At 36.3% G+C, this 18,705-nt stretch overlaps 1 protein-coding gene across 2 annotated transcripts in view; it reads left to right on the plus strand.

The window, feature by feature from the left end:
- Window positions 1-18,329, plus strand: part of RB1 (RB transcriptional corepressor 1) — a 106,890-nt gene extending 88,561 nt beyond the window's left edge. For both annotated transcript variants that reach the window (XM_032496148.1, XM_032496149.1), the window contains 10 exons: window positions 5,214-5,332; window positions 8,075-8,220; window positions 9,815-9,960; window positions 10,382-10,486; window positions 10,926-11,039; window positions 11,139-11,302; window positions 13,160-13,190; window positions 13,628-13,770; window positions 14,268-14,317; window positions 16,417-18,329. In XM_032496148.1, coding sequence (XP_032352039.1) covers window positions 5,214-5,332; window positions 8,075-8,220; window positions 9,815-9,960; window positions 10,382-10,486; window positions 10,926-11,039; window positions 11,139-11,302; window positions 13,160-13,190; window positions 13,628-13,770; window positions 14,268-14,317; window positions 16,417-16,490 — 1,092 coding nt within the window. In that variant the 3' untranslated portion in view covers window positions 16,491-18,329. The remainder of the gene's footprint in view (window positions 1-5,213; window positions 5,333-8,074; window positions 8,221-9,814; window positions 9,961-10,381; window positions 10,487-10,925; window positions 11,040-11,138; window positions 11,303-13,159; window positions 13,191-13,627; window positions 13,771-14,267; window positions 14,318-16,416) is intronic.
- Window positions 18,330-18,705: the final 376 nt, after the last annotated feature.

The raw sequence follows: 18,705 nt of genomic DNA on the forward strand, positions 1-18,705 counted from the left end.
ATGACATACAACTGCTGAAATAAATAAAATCCAGAGCATATTGGTAATTTCATATTTTCACTTCTACTTACTGTGAAGTTGGAGACTTAAATAAACAGTAGGTTTTTTGTTTTTGTTTTTTTTAGTTTCACAGATTAATAGAGTTAATTTTTGAGTTATGTATGCACAACTCCAAAGTTAGTTTTGCTATCACTAGGCCTGCCTAGCTTATTCTTTTACACATATTGGAGCCAGGAATTGGAAATTGATAGAAAATTGTGCTACTTGTAACAGAGCTAAGGCAGTGTGGATTATGGTGAGCTCTGTCACCTGGAATACATTCCTGAAAGCAACACAATAAATCACTGAGTTTTTCAGCAGATGTCTTTAGAACCCCATTTCTGTAGTAGGAATATAAAAATAGGGAGCAAGACACACTTGAACTAGCTGTCTCTGTGTTACTGATTTTTGACAAGAAAAATCTCTGTCCTAAAATACAGTTTCTATTGTGATCAATGTCCTATTCCTCTTAGATTATTCAAACCTTTTATCCTGGTCGTTAAGACTCTTTGTAATCAGGCCGCCGGCTCCCTTTTCCTCTAGCAGCCTCTCCACCTCTGCAGCACCGCTTTACTTCAGTACCAGCGGCCTCTCTTCGTCTCCTGAGAGAACAGCAGTCTCTGAGCGCGCGCTCTTTCATCCTGTAGGAGACCTCTGCCCCTGCTCCTCTCAGCTCAGCCGCCTCCTCCCACTTCAAGCCTCAGCATCTGTGGCATCTGTGTCACCTTCTCAGGTGTCTTCCTTGAACTGCCTGCCTACATGGGTCTCCTCTTTATTCTTTATGAGAACTCTGCTGTTTCATAGTATTTTCCTGAATTAGTCATTATCTACTGATTTCCTTGTTTGATTATTACCTGCCTCTTCCCATCAGCTGTAAGTACCATGTGGGTAGAAACTATACCGGTTTGCTTACCACTGGACCCAGTGCCTGGTACATATAGAGTATTCAGTAAATAATTTTCAGTTTTACTCCAGGTTCCCTAAATACTCCACTGTACTCTATTGTACTTCACTTTGAAAAAATAAATTTTCTAAATAATAGACATTCTGAAACAGTTTACATGTTTATAGTTTCTTTACAGCTAAGGTACATGTACGATGTTTGAGTAATGTTTGAGGGGAAAAACATGGAGGAAAGGAGTAGAAAATATTTTTAAAGGATCCTAGGGTATGTTTAACTAAGAAACTTCTATTTTTAATCTTATCCTCACTTTAAGGCAGAATTAACCTCAGAGAACTTTGAACCCTGAAACCTACTCTCTTCATTCATTTATTCAACAAATGTTTATTGGACCCCTATTGTGTGTGCCAGGCAGTTTTAGACATTGGGGATACTGTTGTGAGCAAGATGGATAAAGCACGTTCCATCCTTCACCCCGCACTCTAGCTGGGGACACAGTTAACAAACAAGTAAACACGTAATATAAATTCAAGTAGTGATCAGTGCTGTGAAGGAAATAGAACAGAGTTGGGAGTAGCAAATAAGTGGAAATTATGACTGTCTTAGACAAGATGCTCAGAAAAGGCTTTGCTGCGGAGGTACCATTTGAGAAGAAACAAGATTAATGGAGTGCGTTGAGTCATCGGAAGCTCTGACAAAGAGCATTCCAGGCAGAGGAAGCAGCAAGTACAGAAACTATGAGACAGGAGTTTGAATTTCTTCTAGGGTGATGGGAAGCTGTTGGTGGGTTTTGAGAAGGTGGTAGGGCATGGGGGAGGGTGTGGAGAGTAGCTTATTAGCTCTATTGAGAGCTCGGAGGCAGCAAGAACAGAAGCATGAAAACCAATTGGTAGGGTGCTTTGATGGTAGTACACACAAAGATTATCATGTTGAAGATGATGAGAAGAAGTTAGATTTGGGATGTATTTTGAAGTTTGAGCCAACATGACTTGCGTGGATCGGATACTGGAGCGTCAGAGAATGACTAATTAAAGATGACTCCTTTTTCCCTTTGGGCAACTGGATGTAAGGTTGATAATGATACAGGGAAAACTGGGATGGGGGAGCAGGAATTTTTTAGTGGTAGAGGGTGATTAAAGTTTATTTCAAACGAACATGTTGAGTAAGGTAGAATTGACTTCCTCAGTCAGTGTCTGACAGCTGGAGGATCTCTTGCCTTTATGTTGATGCTTCCTAGCATGGGGCCTGTCACAGAGCAGACATACAACAGATAATGGGTGGATGGATGCATGGATAACGAGGCACTATTGTCATTACTGTCTCCACTCTACAGTTGAGAAAAGCGAATCATAACAAGGCTAAGAAGCTTTGTCCAAGGTCGCGCAGCCAGTGAGTGGTCAGGATTTGAGCCATGTGGTGTGGCTCCAGGGTCTGTCCTCATGCACTGCTGCTTCTCATTGTCATAAGCCTCTGTCCACATACCTGTGTGACCAATTAGGTGGGGCAGTGGGGTAATAAACGTGATACGTAAGTGAAACATGAAGACTGTTGGTGCAGGTGATGCCACCTTCATCTTTGGAAGAGGAATTCACTTTGGTTTAATCCTGTTGTGCTAATCTGAAGCACAACCAGGTAAACTGTATATGGGTTAAACCATATGTGAATAGAAAGTAAAATGCCTTATTAGTAGCAAACCGAAGTCCTGTGAAAGGCTCAGGTTACTTGTATGTCTGTGAGTCTCGAGGTCTCCTGAAATGTCTTTGAGAAAAGAATGGGATTAGGCCACTCCTACTGAATATACGTGGATTTATTCCATATGTGAAAATACTCAGTTCGTCAGTGGTTAGAAAATGTGATGTTGAGTACGACATACACACAGTAGCTGGTATTGTCAGCGTTGCTTTACTCAGATGAAAGCCATTACTTAGATTGCACTTCACAGTGTCCCCTAATGAATATAGGAAAGAATGACCTGATAGTAGAAATTAATACATTATAATGGCTGTAGAATAAACCAGTATTGTTTGTTTGTTTTTTAAGATTTTTGTTTAACTTAGTTTTTTGTGGTTTTATCATACAGAACTTTTCAGGTTCTATGTAGTCCGATTGGTTCATCTTTTTCTTTATGACTTCTGGATTTTGGTCAAACCTATAAAGTCCTTCCTTATCAAGAAGCTATAAAGAAGGGGGTGGAGGAATAAAAAGAAAAAAAAAAGGGTAACTGTATGAGATAATAAATGCTAATCAGCTTGACTGTGGTGATCATTTCACAATGTATATATGAAACCATTACATTGTACACCTTTAAATATATAAAATTTTTGTCAATTATACTTCCATAAAGGTAAAAAAAAAATTAAAAAAAGAAGTTATAAAGGTTCTCACATATGTAACTTCTAATACTTTTCATTTTGTTTTTTAATGTAAGTGATTTTCTATATATTGTGAAAGTGTAATAATCTTTTTTAAATTGCCAGCTAATTTTCAAACACTTTTTATTGAATAGACTATCTACATAATTTCACAAAATCTATTTATATTCTACAGTGTTTTGTATTTTTATTTACTGATGCACCTCTTTTCCTTCTTATATAAACCTGACATCTTGGTATTCTGTCTGTTTTTTTGCTCTTCTTAGTTCAGGCACTAAAAGATTAGAATATGTATGGCCCCCATTCTTATGGACTTGCAAGCTGTCATCTCCAGAAAGTTAAAGTTTTTGAATCAGTGTTTTTAATGATTCTTACTGCTGGTTTTACTTTTTTGTAAATGATATTTTTTAAATGGTGCTTTTAAACTTTTTGCTTGGGGTGTAGAAACAATTATTTTTCATATTCATTTCATAACAGAACAGAAACCTTGCTAATCTCATTATAGTAATTTCTCTTTTGAGTTTTCTTTATCAGCAGTCAAATCTTTCGTGAATAATGGTATTTGTGTTGTTTCTTCCTTCCTGATCTTTTGATCTTTTTTTTTTTTTTTTTTGTCTTATTGACCTGGCTGGAACGTCAAGTGCAATGCTTAATAGAAAGCATGATAACAGGATGTCTTTCTCTTACCTCCAGTTTTTTAAGGAGAAAGCTTTTAATGCTTTACCATTACATATAACGCTCGCTGTGAGTTTTTTGTTTGTTTGCAGTTGCCATTTATCAAAGTAATAAGTACCCTTCTTTTCCTGGTTTACTAAGAGTTTTCTTTTCTTTCTTTTTTTAAAATTACAAATGCATTTTTAAATGAGAACTTTTTCTGCATTAATTTTGATAAGACTTTCCACCGTAGATTTATTAGTGAGGTAAATTGCACTGTAGATTTTCTAATGTTGAACTAGTCTTGCAACCTGGATAAACTCAACTTGGTGTAAATGATATCTTCCCTTTTTAACACTGCTGATTTGGGTTGCAGATATTTCTTGTTTAGGATTTTTATATCTCTGTTCATGAGTGAGAATGGACTGTAATTTACCTTTTTGTAATATCCTTGACAATTTTTAGTATCAGTGTTGTACTAGGCTCATAAAATGAGATGCAGAATGTTTTTACAATTTCCATTCCCAGAAGAATTTGAGTAAAAGTAAAATTAGCTGTTCTTTGGATGTTTGGTAGAATTCACTGGTTAAAACCAGAGGTGCTTGGTGTTTTGTTTTGGGTAGATTTTTAATTACTGATTCAAATCCTTTAATAGTTTGTAGAACTGTTTAGGTTTATTTATTTTTTATTGAGCTTTGTTAATTTATTTTTTTGTGGAATTTTCCACTTGGTCTGTTTTCCAATTTATTGACATAAATTTATTCATAAAAATTCCCTATTATCTTTCTGATCTTTGTAGTGATGGTCCCGTTCTTTGTTCTTAATAGTGTTTATCTGTCTCTTCGCTTTTTCGCAGTCTGACTGGATGTTTGTTTAATTTTATTAGTTATTTCAAAGAACCAGTTATTAGCTCTGCTGATGAAACCATGTGTTTTGTTTCCAGTTCCATTAAATCCTGCTCATGTCGTTATTATTCCCATACTTCTACTTTCTTTGGTCTTTTCTGTGTCTCTTTCCCTAACTTTTAATGTCTTTTCTAATGTAAGCATTTAAAGTTGTACATTTTCCTAGTCCTTTATTTTGTGTATAATACAAAAGTTGGCACTTGTTATTTTCAAAGTGGAGATAAGAGTCTCATTCTGACTTCAAAATTCATAATATTCATCATGTCAAACAGTATGATTTTGATACGTACATGGGGAAATCATACTTACCAATATTGTTTTATGTCATCTTGTTGCACATAGGATTCACCTTTATTTGATCTTATTAAACAAGCAAAGGACCGAGAGGGACCAGCTGATCACCTTGAGTCTCCTTGTACTCTCAACCTTCCTCTACAGAATAATCACACTGCAGCAGACATGTAAGTGGAATATCTGTTATGTTTATCCATTCAACCTGCAAATAGATTTTGAGCGTAGTGTAATGCAAGTTGTTGTATAGAAACTGTAGGGAATAGAATTCTGAATAAGACATTGTTCCTGCTTTCAAGGGTCAGGAATGTAAGAGACATGACCCAAGTAAAGGTCATGTAAAGCGGTACAAAGTGCTGCTGAAATCACTCAGGTTTGGTGTCATGAGGGCAGTTTTCATGGCAGAGACGGCAATTTAGATGCGCCTCAAAGGTGCAGTAGGATTTCAGCATGGAAACTAGAGAGGAGGGAGGAGACAGAAATAGCATGAACCCCAAACTATAACAGCCAGGAGAGCAGCAAACATTTTTCAGGGAATGCAGCTCAGTGCGTCTGGAGTGAAGCATAAGGTGGGCATAGGGAGCAGTGGGGGATGAGAGACGAAAACGGCTGAGCGATGATGCGATCGAAGAAGGAAGCAGTAGGTAGCCTTTACTGAGGCTCCCTGTGTGCTGGATAGCTGCTTGGGTACTTCAGATTCTTATTATGTTTCCACTTATTCTGTGTAACAGCCCTGTAAGGTAATAGATGCTGCTGTCAGCCTCAGTTATCTATAAACAAGGAATTAGAGAAATAAGGTAACTTGCCAAAAGCCAGCAGAAATCAAGCCCAAGCAATCTGAACCCAAAGCGTGCTCTTAAACACGCTAGCTGCACTGCCTGCCATAGACATGTGCCTCACGTTATGTTTCTGCTTAGTTCTGTGTAGGAATTGACATTCCAGTGTTCTGTGATTAGTGCAGGGACTCCTTTCCTGAGATGTCATTTCCATGCTAATTTGTACCCAGAGTATTTCTAACATATGGAGCTCTGCCTTCAAGTATAAATTTGTTTCCTAGGTAATACATTAATATAAATAAGTCAAGCTTTATCTTTTTCTTTAATCCACTAAGCAGTGCCAGGAAGTGTCCTAGGCCCTGGGCATACAAAGACAAGTAAGATGAACTAGGTCCTTCTCTCAGAGAGCTTACATTCTGGAGGAAGGAAATAGACAGCAAACAAGTGAACTAATTATAAGGTGAGTTTAGAGTGAAGTAAGTTCTGTAATGGAAATAAACAGAATGATGTGAACAAGAGAAGCTGAGCGAGTGATAGGAAGTTTTCCCTGACGAAGTGATGTTTGACCAAGAACAAGTGGTGCTGGCCGGGCAGAGGGCCGCATGATGTGCACTCCAGGCAGAGCAGACGGTGAGCGCAGTGGCCCTCGGGTGATGGAATCTAGCTGATCTGAGGAACAGAAAGAAAGCCCTGTGTGGCTAGGGTAAAGCGAGCAAGAGGAGAGTGGTACAAGATGAGGCTGGAGAGGCAAACTGGGGCTAGACCTTGTCGGGTCCCATAGGCCATAGGAAGGAGTTTGGATTTTAGAAGGGCACTGGGAAAGCATTAAGGTTTTAAGCAGGGGTGCAGCTTACTATAATTTATATTTTTAAAGGGCCACTTTCTGGCTGTTACTTGAAGTACAGATGGGGTTGCAGGATGGAAAAGAACAGGGCAAGGGAGAAAGTAGGAAGACCAGTTTGGAGACAGTTTCAGTAGTACAAGTGAGTGACTTTGTCCAACAAACGTCAGTAGAAATAGAAAGAAATGGAAAGATCTGGGGTGTATTTTAGAGGAAGATTTAATAGAACTAACTTTTGCATTGGGTTTGAAGATTGAGAAAAGGGAAAGATTGAAAATACCTCCTCAGTTTTTGACTTAAGAAGTTGGATGTAATGTGGAGCCATTTCTTGAGACAGGAAAACGGGGAAAAAATCAAGAGCTCCTCCACTTTGGCCTTTTTAAGTCTGAGATTCATGTAGTGGAGTCTAGTAGGTAACTGAATTTTTGCACCTAGAATTCAAAGGAAACTAACTTCTATCCAAGTTAAGTCAGTCAACATTATTGTCAGTTTCTGAATTGAAGAGAAATCCAAGGGTGATAGTAGACTAGCCTCCGGTACTTACAAATCATCATGATGGTGATTCCCTTTTCCTGGCGTGTACATTAATATATTGAAAGTGGTAAAAACATCCGTAGTAAGGGTCATGTCCTACTTCCTGCTCAGAATTATTTCTCAGCTACAAAAACAAGATTAGAAAGTAGAACTGTATTATTCTCTAAAATAAAGGACAACACAGAGCAATAGAACATCAGAAATTGAGAGATGTTTACTAGTATCTCTGCCTTGATTTATGCCTGACCTATTTAGTATATAGTTGTAAATCTGCCTTGATAATGTTATCTGAAATATTAATTCATATAATTCTGAACTATATAATTTAGGAGGGTGTATATGTGTGTAACTTAAGTCTTATATATATGAACCATAGTTATCAATGAAACATTTTTAAGAAGAGAATTAGAGAAATTGATTTTTTGATATCAATGACTTTTAAGCTGGGGTTATTTTATGATCTCAATCCAACTATAATTATTAAAATTGAACATATATACATACAAGGCTATTTTTCCAATAAAGCAATAATCCCCTAAGAAAAGCAATTTATTAAAATAGACTTAGAAATGATAATGATAAGCTTAGTTTTCCTATTAAGCTCTCTTTTTCCAACTTGTATTTAAATAGGAATTTGGTGTAGAGTAACAGATTAAATAGACAAGGTGTATTTGGATGCATGTGTGTGTGTGTGAGAGAGAGAGAGAGAGAGAGATTCTTAACAAACTTAAATTGAAGACTTTTCCTTTGAATATATCTAGGTATCTTTCTCCTGTAAGATCCCCAAAGAAAAAAGGGTCAACTACACGTGTAAATTCTACGGCAAATTCAGAGGCTCAAGCAACCTCAACCTTCCAGACTCAGAAGCCATTGAGATCTACCTCCCTCTCACTCTTTTACAAAAAAGGTTAGTAGGTGATTACTTTCAAGAGCATAGACTCTGGAACGAAGCTGACTGGATTCAAATCATGGCTCCTCTGCTTACTAGGTGTGACTTTGGGCAAGTCACTTAATATCTCTGTGCCTCAGTTTCCTCATCCGTAAAGTGGAAATAATCATCATCTACCTTATAGGGGCTGTGAGGTGATTAAATGAGTTAACGCACACAAAGCTTCCAGCCGCGCCTAGCACATCGTAAGCGCTCAGAGCGTTAGGTGGTGGTATTGCTGCTGCTGCTGCTGTGAGACTTCCAAATTTATGTCTGGAAATATTTGCTCCTAACATTACCTGTGCTCTCAGGTGTGTGGGTTGAGGTTATACAACGTGCTGTGGCCTCGTGCAGGTGCGCTTCCTGGTAACCAGGTTGTGCAGCATTCTCTGATTATGTGTGTAGGTGGTGGGGTGGGGAGGCCGTTTGGGTGTCTGTGCGTGTATATACACATGCTAGTGCACACCCACTGGGAGCTCTTTGAAGGAAAGTGAAAGGCCAGATTCCTCTGTGATAAATCTTTTTTCTCGTTTTATTCAAGTCAGAAATATACTGAGTTTTATGAGATAGCCCGTAAGTTAGAGCAGTAGTTCCAAAGTGCGGTCCCCAGCCAGCAGAATGCACCTCACCCGATAAGCTGTAGAAAGGAGAATTTTTGTTTGAACCCCACCCTAGAACTACTCAATCAGAAACTCTATGAAGAGGCCAAAAAAAAAAAAAATTATTGTTTTATCAAGCCCTCAGTGCAAATCTGATGTAAGCTAAAGTTAAGGACCACTGGGATAAATTATTAACTAAAAAGAATTCTAATTACCTTATGCAGGTCTTTGGAAGGTACATTTAAACCAAAGGTCATTATATTTAAAGTAGATGGAAGAAAATTCAATTTTGTGGATTACTTTTTCCCAAACCTATGTTCCAGTAGTATTTTTAAATAGACTTTCTAAATAATTTAGTATCACAATCATATTACCACTTAGGTAATCTACAAATCTAGCATTTTTAGTCTGTTACAATGTGTCAACTTCTGGTGTTCAGCAGAATGTCTCAGTCATACTTATACATACATATATTCGTTTTCATTTTATCTTTTTCATTATAGGTTACTACAAGATATCGAATATAGTTCCTTGAGATACTATTTTTTGTTTTCAGGATTGGAAAAATTAACATACTTCAGAAGTTCCATTATTTAAAAAAATAATTACCCCTCATGAACGCTGATAGTGAGGATTTTCAACATCTGTGATGAGTGATTACCAGTGGAACTGAAACAAACCCTATTTGGTTTCTATAATATCACAATCTTATTAGGATCTTTCTTTCCCTACCTTCCACCTCTGCCTCAATATTATGCTGTAATAATTCACAAGTATTATTTTGCCTTCTGTGTATATAGCACAATGCTAAGACAAGGAATCATTTATTCATAAGGAAAATAGTGGTAGAGATGAAGTTAATGTTAAAATACTATTTAACAGCATTTTGGTTACAGCAATTCAATGTTTTGAAAAAAATTCACTTGTGATACAAAATTAATAGTAAATACGATTAATTCCCCTTACTTCTCCAGTGTACCGACTAGCGTATCTTCGACTAAATACCCTGTGTGCACGCCTTCTGTCTGACCATCCAGAACTAGAACACATCATCTGGACCCTTTTCCAGTACACACTGCAAAACGAGTACGAACTCATGAGAGACAGGCATTTGGACCAGGTAAGAAAACAGTGCACTTCATCTTCTCCTACTTCCTTGTTTGCCGTGTGCTGATTTCTTAAAGGATTAGATTCAAATGAGAAGCTGCATCAGTTCAGTAGACTTAATATGTATATTCACCTGTTGCCTACCTTTTATATTTTTGCTGTATTTCTTACAAATTAGAGCTTTAGAGCTTGAGAATATTTCAGTAACTTTACTAATATAATACCATGAACTCTCTCATTCCAGAAATCACTGGAGAAACTTTTTCAGTTTCTGGACTATTTTTGCAGTGGTGGAGGATAGAATTAGGTGTGTGTGTGTTTATTTAATGGCAGTACTGGGGATTGAACCCAGGACCTCATGCATGCTAAGCCTGTGCTCTACTACTGACCTGTGCCCTCCCCCTGACTATTTTTACATCACATTTATTTACTAGATTATGATGTGTTCCATGTATGGCATATGCAAGGTGAAGAATATAGACCTTAAGTTCAAAATCATTGTAACAGCATACAAAGATCTTCCTCATGCTGTTCAGGAGGTAGGTAATTTTCCGTGGTAAGATTTTTCATGATATATTCATGTCTATAATATGGATAACTTCAGTCACTAATTATATATTTTGATCATATTATATAGATTCACATATCAACTTTTTACTTTTATATTAATGGTTCATTATTTGTAACTAAAATGGAATTGGAAAGTTAACATACTTTAATATTCAAATTTCTATTATAAAGTATAATACTTTATTTGTAATAAACTTTTACACATATGTAAAAAACTTGTATGTATGTGTGTCTATGACATTTCACTGCTAGTAGAGCAGCTGCAGTCCAAGCCTAAGAAAGCTTTTTTCCAGATTTTTTTTCTGTAAAATGTTTTTACTGTTAAAAAGTATTATGAGCTATTAAAATAGAAAATCTAAAGAGAGAAATTCCTAAATTCATTTAACAAGTGTTTTTACTCTTCCTCAGACATTCAAGCGTGTTTTGATCAGAGAAGAGGAGTATGATTCCATTATCGTGTTCTATAATTCAGTCTTCATGCAGAGACTGAAAACAAACATTTTGCAGTATGCTTCCACCAGGGTATGTTCAAAGTGTCTTTTGTTTGGAAAATCTAATTATAAAGCAGTGGATCTCACTAAAACGTTAAGTAAATAATCCACTTTTTTGTTTTTGGTCTAGCCACCTACCTTGTCACCAATTCCTCACATTCCTCGAAGCCCTTACAAGTTTTCTAGTTCACCTTTAAGGATCCCTGGGGGGAACATCTATATATCACCCCTAAAGAATCCATATAAAATTTCAGAAGGTCTGCCAACGCCAACAAAAATGACTCCAAGATCAAGGTTTGTGTTTTCTTTTTAGGGAAGTGGTTAAGAATAAGGGGCTTCTTCTGAGCCAAGCATAACAATATAAAGCTCTCTTCATGTAAAATAAGCTAGACTCTTGAGTCCCTAATTTTCTAATTTATGTTAAGAAAGATAACCTGTTTACTTAGCTGGGTTTGCAAATTTAGTCAACTTTCCTGGCTGCCGGGGTCTGTTACTTTGTGAACAGTCCGCGCACCAGCGTGGTAGTAAGTTCCAAATCAGTCTCATGTTTTTTTAAGTAGCCAACCTGCTGAACAAAGAATTTTTATTCTGGAGTTTATTGAATGTCCTGTAACTTCTTTCTGTGGACCTATTCATCATCTTATAAAAATGTAGGTGACAGACTAAATGTAGATGATTGTAAATTAAGCCTGTAGAATTCCCATCCCTAATTCTGCCTGAGGCCCTCCTTGTGTTACCTTGGGCAGGTCTCTGTGTCCACTTCAGTAGGGTGCCGTGGCTCAGGTGAATGACGAGTGTGAAGCTGTTTTAAATTCTCAGATTAAAAGTTCTGTGCAACTACAGATCATTATATTATCTTCCACATCTAACAGCAAGTGCTCTCTGACTTTGAAGTGCTTCAATTGACTTATTATATGTCATCATGGGCTATTTGAAACTGACTTTATTTGTATAGAGTGGAGGCAGATTAGCTAGTAAAGTTAATGTAGTCTCATCTCAGAAATTGTTAGCCCATGGAGTTGTACTTAATGGACAAGAAAAACAAGAAGGGGATATATTAACCCTATGGAAAACATTTGTGTGGTGAGCTTAATTATATAAGAAACAGACACTCATAAAAATTTCAAACTCTACAGGAAAAGAAAAACTAGAAAATAACTGGCAAATGATAGAAGTACTCTCATGTGCCCCGTACCATCTGTTTATTTGGTGTTCTTACAGTTGAGTGTCCCATGTGCTGATATCTACAACTTACACTGTAAGCTATTAAGATGCCACACCATGTCTATTTAGTTTCTATACTGCCACATGAAAATGTATACTGAGGTAATTTTTTAATGATGATAATTAACCCATATTATGCTGATGATGATGGCTATCTGCTGATCTTAGTTAAATCACTTCCGGGTTGGAGTCCTTTAGGAGAAAAAGCACATTCTGAAAATCCTGGGAAATCACTGATCAGGCATTAAGAGAGCATCTTAACACTACTTATCCAGCATATGTTGGTAAATCAAATACATATGTAGAATGATGGCCACTTATCAAGGATTGGAGGACGATAAAATCTACATATCTGCTGGTTCTGTATGATCAAACGTTTATGTCAGGCTAATGCTGTTCTTCAGCTTTATTACTGGAGCATAAATTATATGGTTCCATCAAGGACAAACAGACAAATAGAGATTTCTGATTCTAGGATATGTGTTAAGTAGCCTTTACTGTATATCAGTATAGATCCTAATTAGAACGCTGATGATCACTTACAAGTTTTTGTCAAATGTAACTTGAATTTTTAATGAGAAAATGTGAAAGAAATTGTAATTGTTAACTTACCCATAGATTTATGAGGAATTAAGTATGAGTAAACTTAAAATTTTCATTTACCCTCTATAAATGTGAACGGTAGAAGAATATGTTCTTGCATACATGCAGTTCTTGCTTGAAAAATTAAGGAGAGCAGCTCAGTGTGCGACCAGACTGCCACTACCAGAATAAGCCTCTGATGAACATAGTTTGTCAGTGGTTTGAGTGGTAGAGGAGACCTGCGATTTGGAATTCTCAGTAGTTCAGAATGACGTGTGTATGTTCATCTCTGCACAGTTGTGTATGATTTTCATTACTAATTTGTATTTTATATTAACTTGACAGAATCTTAGTATCAATTGGTGAATCATTTGGGGTGAGTATTTTCTTTCTATGAAATACAATAGCGTGCACTATAATTATAGAAGAGACTGAAGATTTTTGTAATTTGAATTTACAAATGCTGTTATTCAAGCACCACATTCAGGCATGTGGCAAAGAATTTAGAAGATATAGATCAGATTTATTTTCAAATCAGGTTTAATTTTAAATCATAATTAGTGAATTTCAAAACTTTTAAAAACATTCGTTTACAATTATGTATGTGTGTTTATTTAATTGAGGAGGAGTTAGATGCAGTTACTCTGATTTCAAGATTTTTCATATCTCTTATTTGGTCCAATAAAGGAGAAAATTAAAATGCAAATATTATCTTTTCCTGATTTTTGACCTACCTCAAACTACAGTTAGGGGTTGCTAGCTACAAAATGCTGGTGTTTAATGGTTTAAAATAAAGAATTCTGTAATTCATAGACTTCTGAGAAGTTCCAGAAAATAAATCAAATGGTGTGTAACAGCGACCGTGCGCTCAAAAGAAGTGCTGAAGGAAGCAACCCTCCTAAACCGCTGAAAAAACTGCGCTTTGACATTGAAGGATCAGATGAAGCAGATGGAAGGTAGGAGCAGCTGTAGAATGTTTTTCATAGCTGAGCTGGTCAGCTCGAGAACCCAGAAGTGATAGCTCATCCCTGATTTCCACTAGTTCCTTTCATGCCAATTTTATTTGGAAGTTATGAGGATTGCACACAGTATTAGGTATGACTGCATCCCAAAGTTAAAAGCACCTTATAAATGTACTGAAATTCATTGAAGATATCAGACGTTAAAAATCTGATCATTTTTCTATTGATAAAATAGTTTTGATTAACAATAGATTTTTAAATGCTTACTCTCGAAAAACACTACTGTATTTTATAAGAACCGATGAAAAAATATGTAAGATCATATTTGTGACATTTATATTGTAGATGTTTTATTTATAAACCTTTTAATTAAAAGCTACTCATTAAAATAAGAGCATAAAAAGTTATTGAAAGCATTATAGTTATTGGGAATTCGAGTTTTCCATTTATACATACACATATGAAATGTTTTGCATTTTTTTACTCTGCAGTAAACATATCCCAGGGGAGTCCAAATTTCAACAGAAACTGGCAGAAATGAGTAAGTACTTATCATTTCACCTTATGTAAATGAAACAGTTGCTTACATTGCAAAAAAAGTCTTTTCACATTATAAAAGAATAAATTTTATATGATCCTTTCAATTAGCAGACTTGTTTACCCATTTAAAATATAATCCAGTCAAGAAGATATTATTTACAAACATCTGTGGACTAAATGTATGATGCAAAGTGAAGTTCATCTTCATCCTTCCTAAAATCTATTTTGCAAGAAGACTAAGAAGTGAAACCACATCTTCAACACAAATGGCTGTGGTTAGAGAACATGTTAGGATAGCAGAACTATAATGAGGAACTTTTTCAGACAGTTGGATATAGGGAAAAGTACAAATTAGCAATGTAAACATCATCACCTTTATTTTAAAAATATTTTATTCTGCTATTACTGAACTTTCATTTGAAATTAAGTTGTAAAACTTGCAAATTAGGGAAGTTTTCTGTTACTAGAAATCAGAATTTTGACAAAGAACACTGGATCACTTTCTAAGGTATACAGGATGACGTACGTTTGGAATGTTAAGGCAAATGGAATTGTCTCCTAAGCTACTCTGAGACTATAAAGGATTAACCCAAGTAGGTGGAAAGCATATTACGAAAAAGATAAAACTGCTGCTGGGTTGTCTTGGAGAGGTAGCCATCAGAAGTGAGTGTGGCATTTCCTTGATAATCTGGTGCCAGATCCACTAACAGGAAACAGAACTGGGTCTTGGAGAGAAGACAAGTATTTAGCAGATACTGAGAAAGAAAACTGTCATTCCTAGGTCATAAGGCATCTCAGTAAGAACAGTACCAATTAAAATGTGACTTTTTAAAAGGAGCTTTTTTCCTCAGTACATCTTTATAGATACTAAATTTGAAATAAAAAATATTTAAAAAAATACTTTATATTTTAAACCATTTTTTCTGCATATATTATTTTGAAGAGTACTATTAAGATTAAATATACCAAAAGTTTAACAGTTCTAGTTATAAATGAATTTCTTTTTGGATTTTACATCAACAGTATACTCCTGTTTTAACTTTTAGACAGTTGGAGCTTTTCCCCTCAGTACATGAAAGTAGACAGGAAGCTTGTAATCAAAACCAGGCCTTAAAAACATGTGGGAGTATTGTGGAGCCCACAGATATGCATTTTAAAAGCAGAAATCTGTAAAAATAATGTATATTTTCTAATAGAAGAGTTCAGTTGCTGTAGTCAGTACATGTCCCAGTGACACACTTGGCTGTGATGGTGAATTCCCTCTGCCAGGCTGAAGTTCAGGACTTTGTGCAGCTAGAACACTGGGGAGAGGCAGCACGTGTTGTAACCCTTTAAGGCTCAGGAATTCTCCAGGCTGCTCTTCATCTCTCCTCAAAAAATTGCACTCAAAAAAGGATGCTCAGACATTGCTAGTTCGCTCAGCGTGGACGTGCCAGGAGACTGAGTTACTAGTTTCTTTCTTTCCCAAGTATGAATGTTCTTCTGTGCTGCTTTATGAAGAACTCTTGCCCACCCCTTAAAGAATTTTAAAATATAAAAGCAGCACTCTTTTTGTCTATGTTGTAATTAATAATTTACTTTTTAAATGTCCACATCCAGATTAAATGAGCTGATGTCCTTGTAGTACCTGCAAAACATCCCCAAACACAAGGGAATCTCTAGCCTTGTGAAGAGTGACTCTCACCTTATCAATCAGATAATTCTGGACCAGCCCAGGATTCTCTTCTGCTCAAGTGCCATTTCTAGAACAGTGGTCTACAAAGTTGGGCACACCTGGGCGTGTGAGAGACAAGCTTTTGGGGTACAGAAAGAAAATGTTTGAATATCTTTAGCTCATCAATTTTTAATATTGGGGATATGTGTGTTTTATAATTTATACACATATACATACATACATACATACATACACTTTAGTGGTTTCTGCTTGGGGGAAAAACCTTTACCGATAGGGATATATGATTAAAAAAAAAAAATTGGAAACCACTGCTTTTGCCCGGCCCTGAGCTGTCAGTTTGGCATGAGCATAACATACATATTATGCCCTTTACCAACTCACCCAGCACCCTCAGTGCAATTAACATTTCTTCATCCTTTTTCTAGCATCTACTCGAACACGAATGCAAAAGCAGAAAATGAATGATAGCATGGATACCTCACACAGGGAAGAAAAGTGAGGCGCTCACGACCTTGGAAGGCACCCTGTACACACCCAGCTTCACTGTCTCCCACAGGTCTGACTAGAACTCTGCCAGGTTCTGTTCACGGCCGCATTTAATATATACCTTCAGCTCTTTTTGTGGATGTAAAGTGCATAGATGCACATTGAGTATTTGTGCAGGGGATTCCTAAGCCACTTGCAACATTGTAGTCAATAGAACATACATTGTTATTGTACAAGATTGAAAATCTTGTGTAAATCCTGCCATTTAAAAAGTTGTAGCAGATGTTTCCATTTCCAAAGTAAAACTGCTCCACTTTACAAATGGCAGGATAGCCTGGGGGTGCGAGCTCTCAGCCCACGCCTCTCAGAGTACTTGTGGCATGTATGTGATATTTGCTATTATTTTTATTAATTTATATTTATTTTTTTAATTTAACATGACCACCCTTAGAAAAATGCGTCTTGTCTTCCAAATACAATTTGGCTGACTGCCCCTCCATTCACCCAAATGATCCTGAACTCTTGTGCTAACACAGGTATTAGAAACTAGAAAAAAAAAAAAAAAGACTAATTTTTACACATTAGATTTTAGTTTACTAGTGGAAACTAAATGGATGTACTGTGTTTTTTTTTTTTTTTTTATAAATTTTAGTTTTAAAATACAAGCCGAAAGCAAAGTATAAACATACAAGACACTGTCATACTACTGATACAGATTTCATACCTCAGGACTTGTGAGAATTTGATTCTTTTCTTCATCCAACTCATGCTTTAAAGAGTTATTTTGATAGTCCTCCTGGTTTTTATACCATTCAGATCACTGAATTCATAAAGTGCCCATCTAGCATAGTACTTGGAAAATAAAGTGTTCAGCTAGAGCTTTGCTGTAGAGGACCCTAATACGGTATACCCCAAGTGCACTTTCTAATGTTTCTGGGTCCTGAAGAATCAAGATACAATGTAATTTTACTCCACAAACAGACTGTTAACTATAGGAGCCTTAATTTTTTTTTTTCTTAGAGATTTATCTAATTGCATCTCAGCAATTACTCTGCCCTCCTAAATTTGGGAAGAGGGTGTGTTGTCTCTGGAATGGTACATGTCTTCCGTGTATCTTTTGAACTGGCAGTTGTCTTTTTTTTTTTTTTTTAATCCAGTATGGTCTAACACTGGCACATTCAAAGCAACATTATTTCTAGTCCAAAACTGCAGGTAATCAAAGGTCTTTGGGTTTGGCATTAATGCTTCTCTCTGCTTTTGTGCAAAAGCTTCAAGTTAAAATAGCTACATTAGAAAAAGAGGCGCGCCCCCACCCCACCCTGGCACCTAAAGGTGTATTTAAACTATCTTGTGTGATTAACTTATTTAGAGATGGTATAATTTAAAATAGATGGTATTTAAGGTAGCATCTACTAGCTTTTAGGAAAATCACTTTGTCTAAACTCAGAGTTCTTTTTAAAAAGAAATCTGGTCTTATTAGAAAACAAAATTTTATTTTGTGCTCAATTAAGTTTCAAACTTATTTTTTGACAGTTGTCTGGATAACAGTCACTAGAAAGCTTTATCCCATTTCCTCATTCATTCTGCATGAATATATCATACAAATCAGACAGCTTTTAGGTCAAGGGCTTACCACATTTCCAGGTGTCTTGCTAATAATAAGTTCATGTTAGAATTAGTGCCAGAATTTTAGGAACGTCAGAGATCGTGTACTGAAATTTTCTTAAGGTTTCAGAGATCGCTTTATTGCTTTTTGTATTGGTTAAAACTGTACATTTAAAACTGTTCTGTTACTATTTTCTACAATTAATAATAGTTTGTCTATTTTTAAATAAATTAGTTAGAGTCTTAATGGTTGATGTGGTCTTTGTATTAAGTGTACTAACGTTCTCTCCTGTTTCTAGATTCTCTCCTAGTATCTCATCCATTGTTGGCCTTCAGTGGGCTTTAGATGCTGATGATTCTCAGATTTATTTCTCCAGCCCTGACCACTTCATGGAAGTCAGAGCTCTCACAGCCAATAGAACACTTGATTCCTACCCCTCCTCCTACCCAACTTCTCAAAATATCAACCAAAATCAGACAGAAACACCTTGTTTCATCCTAGTCCTTCCCCATTTTACCAAACACTTACTTGCTCAAGTCAAAAACCTGCATCATCTTTTAACTCTTGTCCAGGTTCCCACTCTTCCCTCTTTACTGTTCCACTCCTTATGTCGGATGGGATC

This window comes from Camelus ferus, chromosome 14 (genome assembly GCF_009834535.1).
Source record: "Camelus ferus isolate YT-003-E chromosome 14, BCGSAC_Cfer_1.0, whole genome shotgun sequence".
Classification (NCBI taxonomy): Eukaryota; Metazoa; Chordata; class Mammalia; order Artiodactyla; family Camelidae; genus Camelus; species Camelus ferus.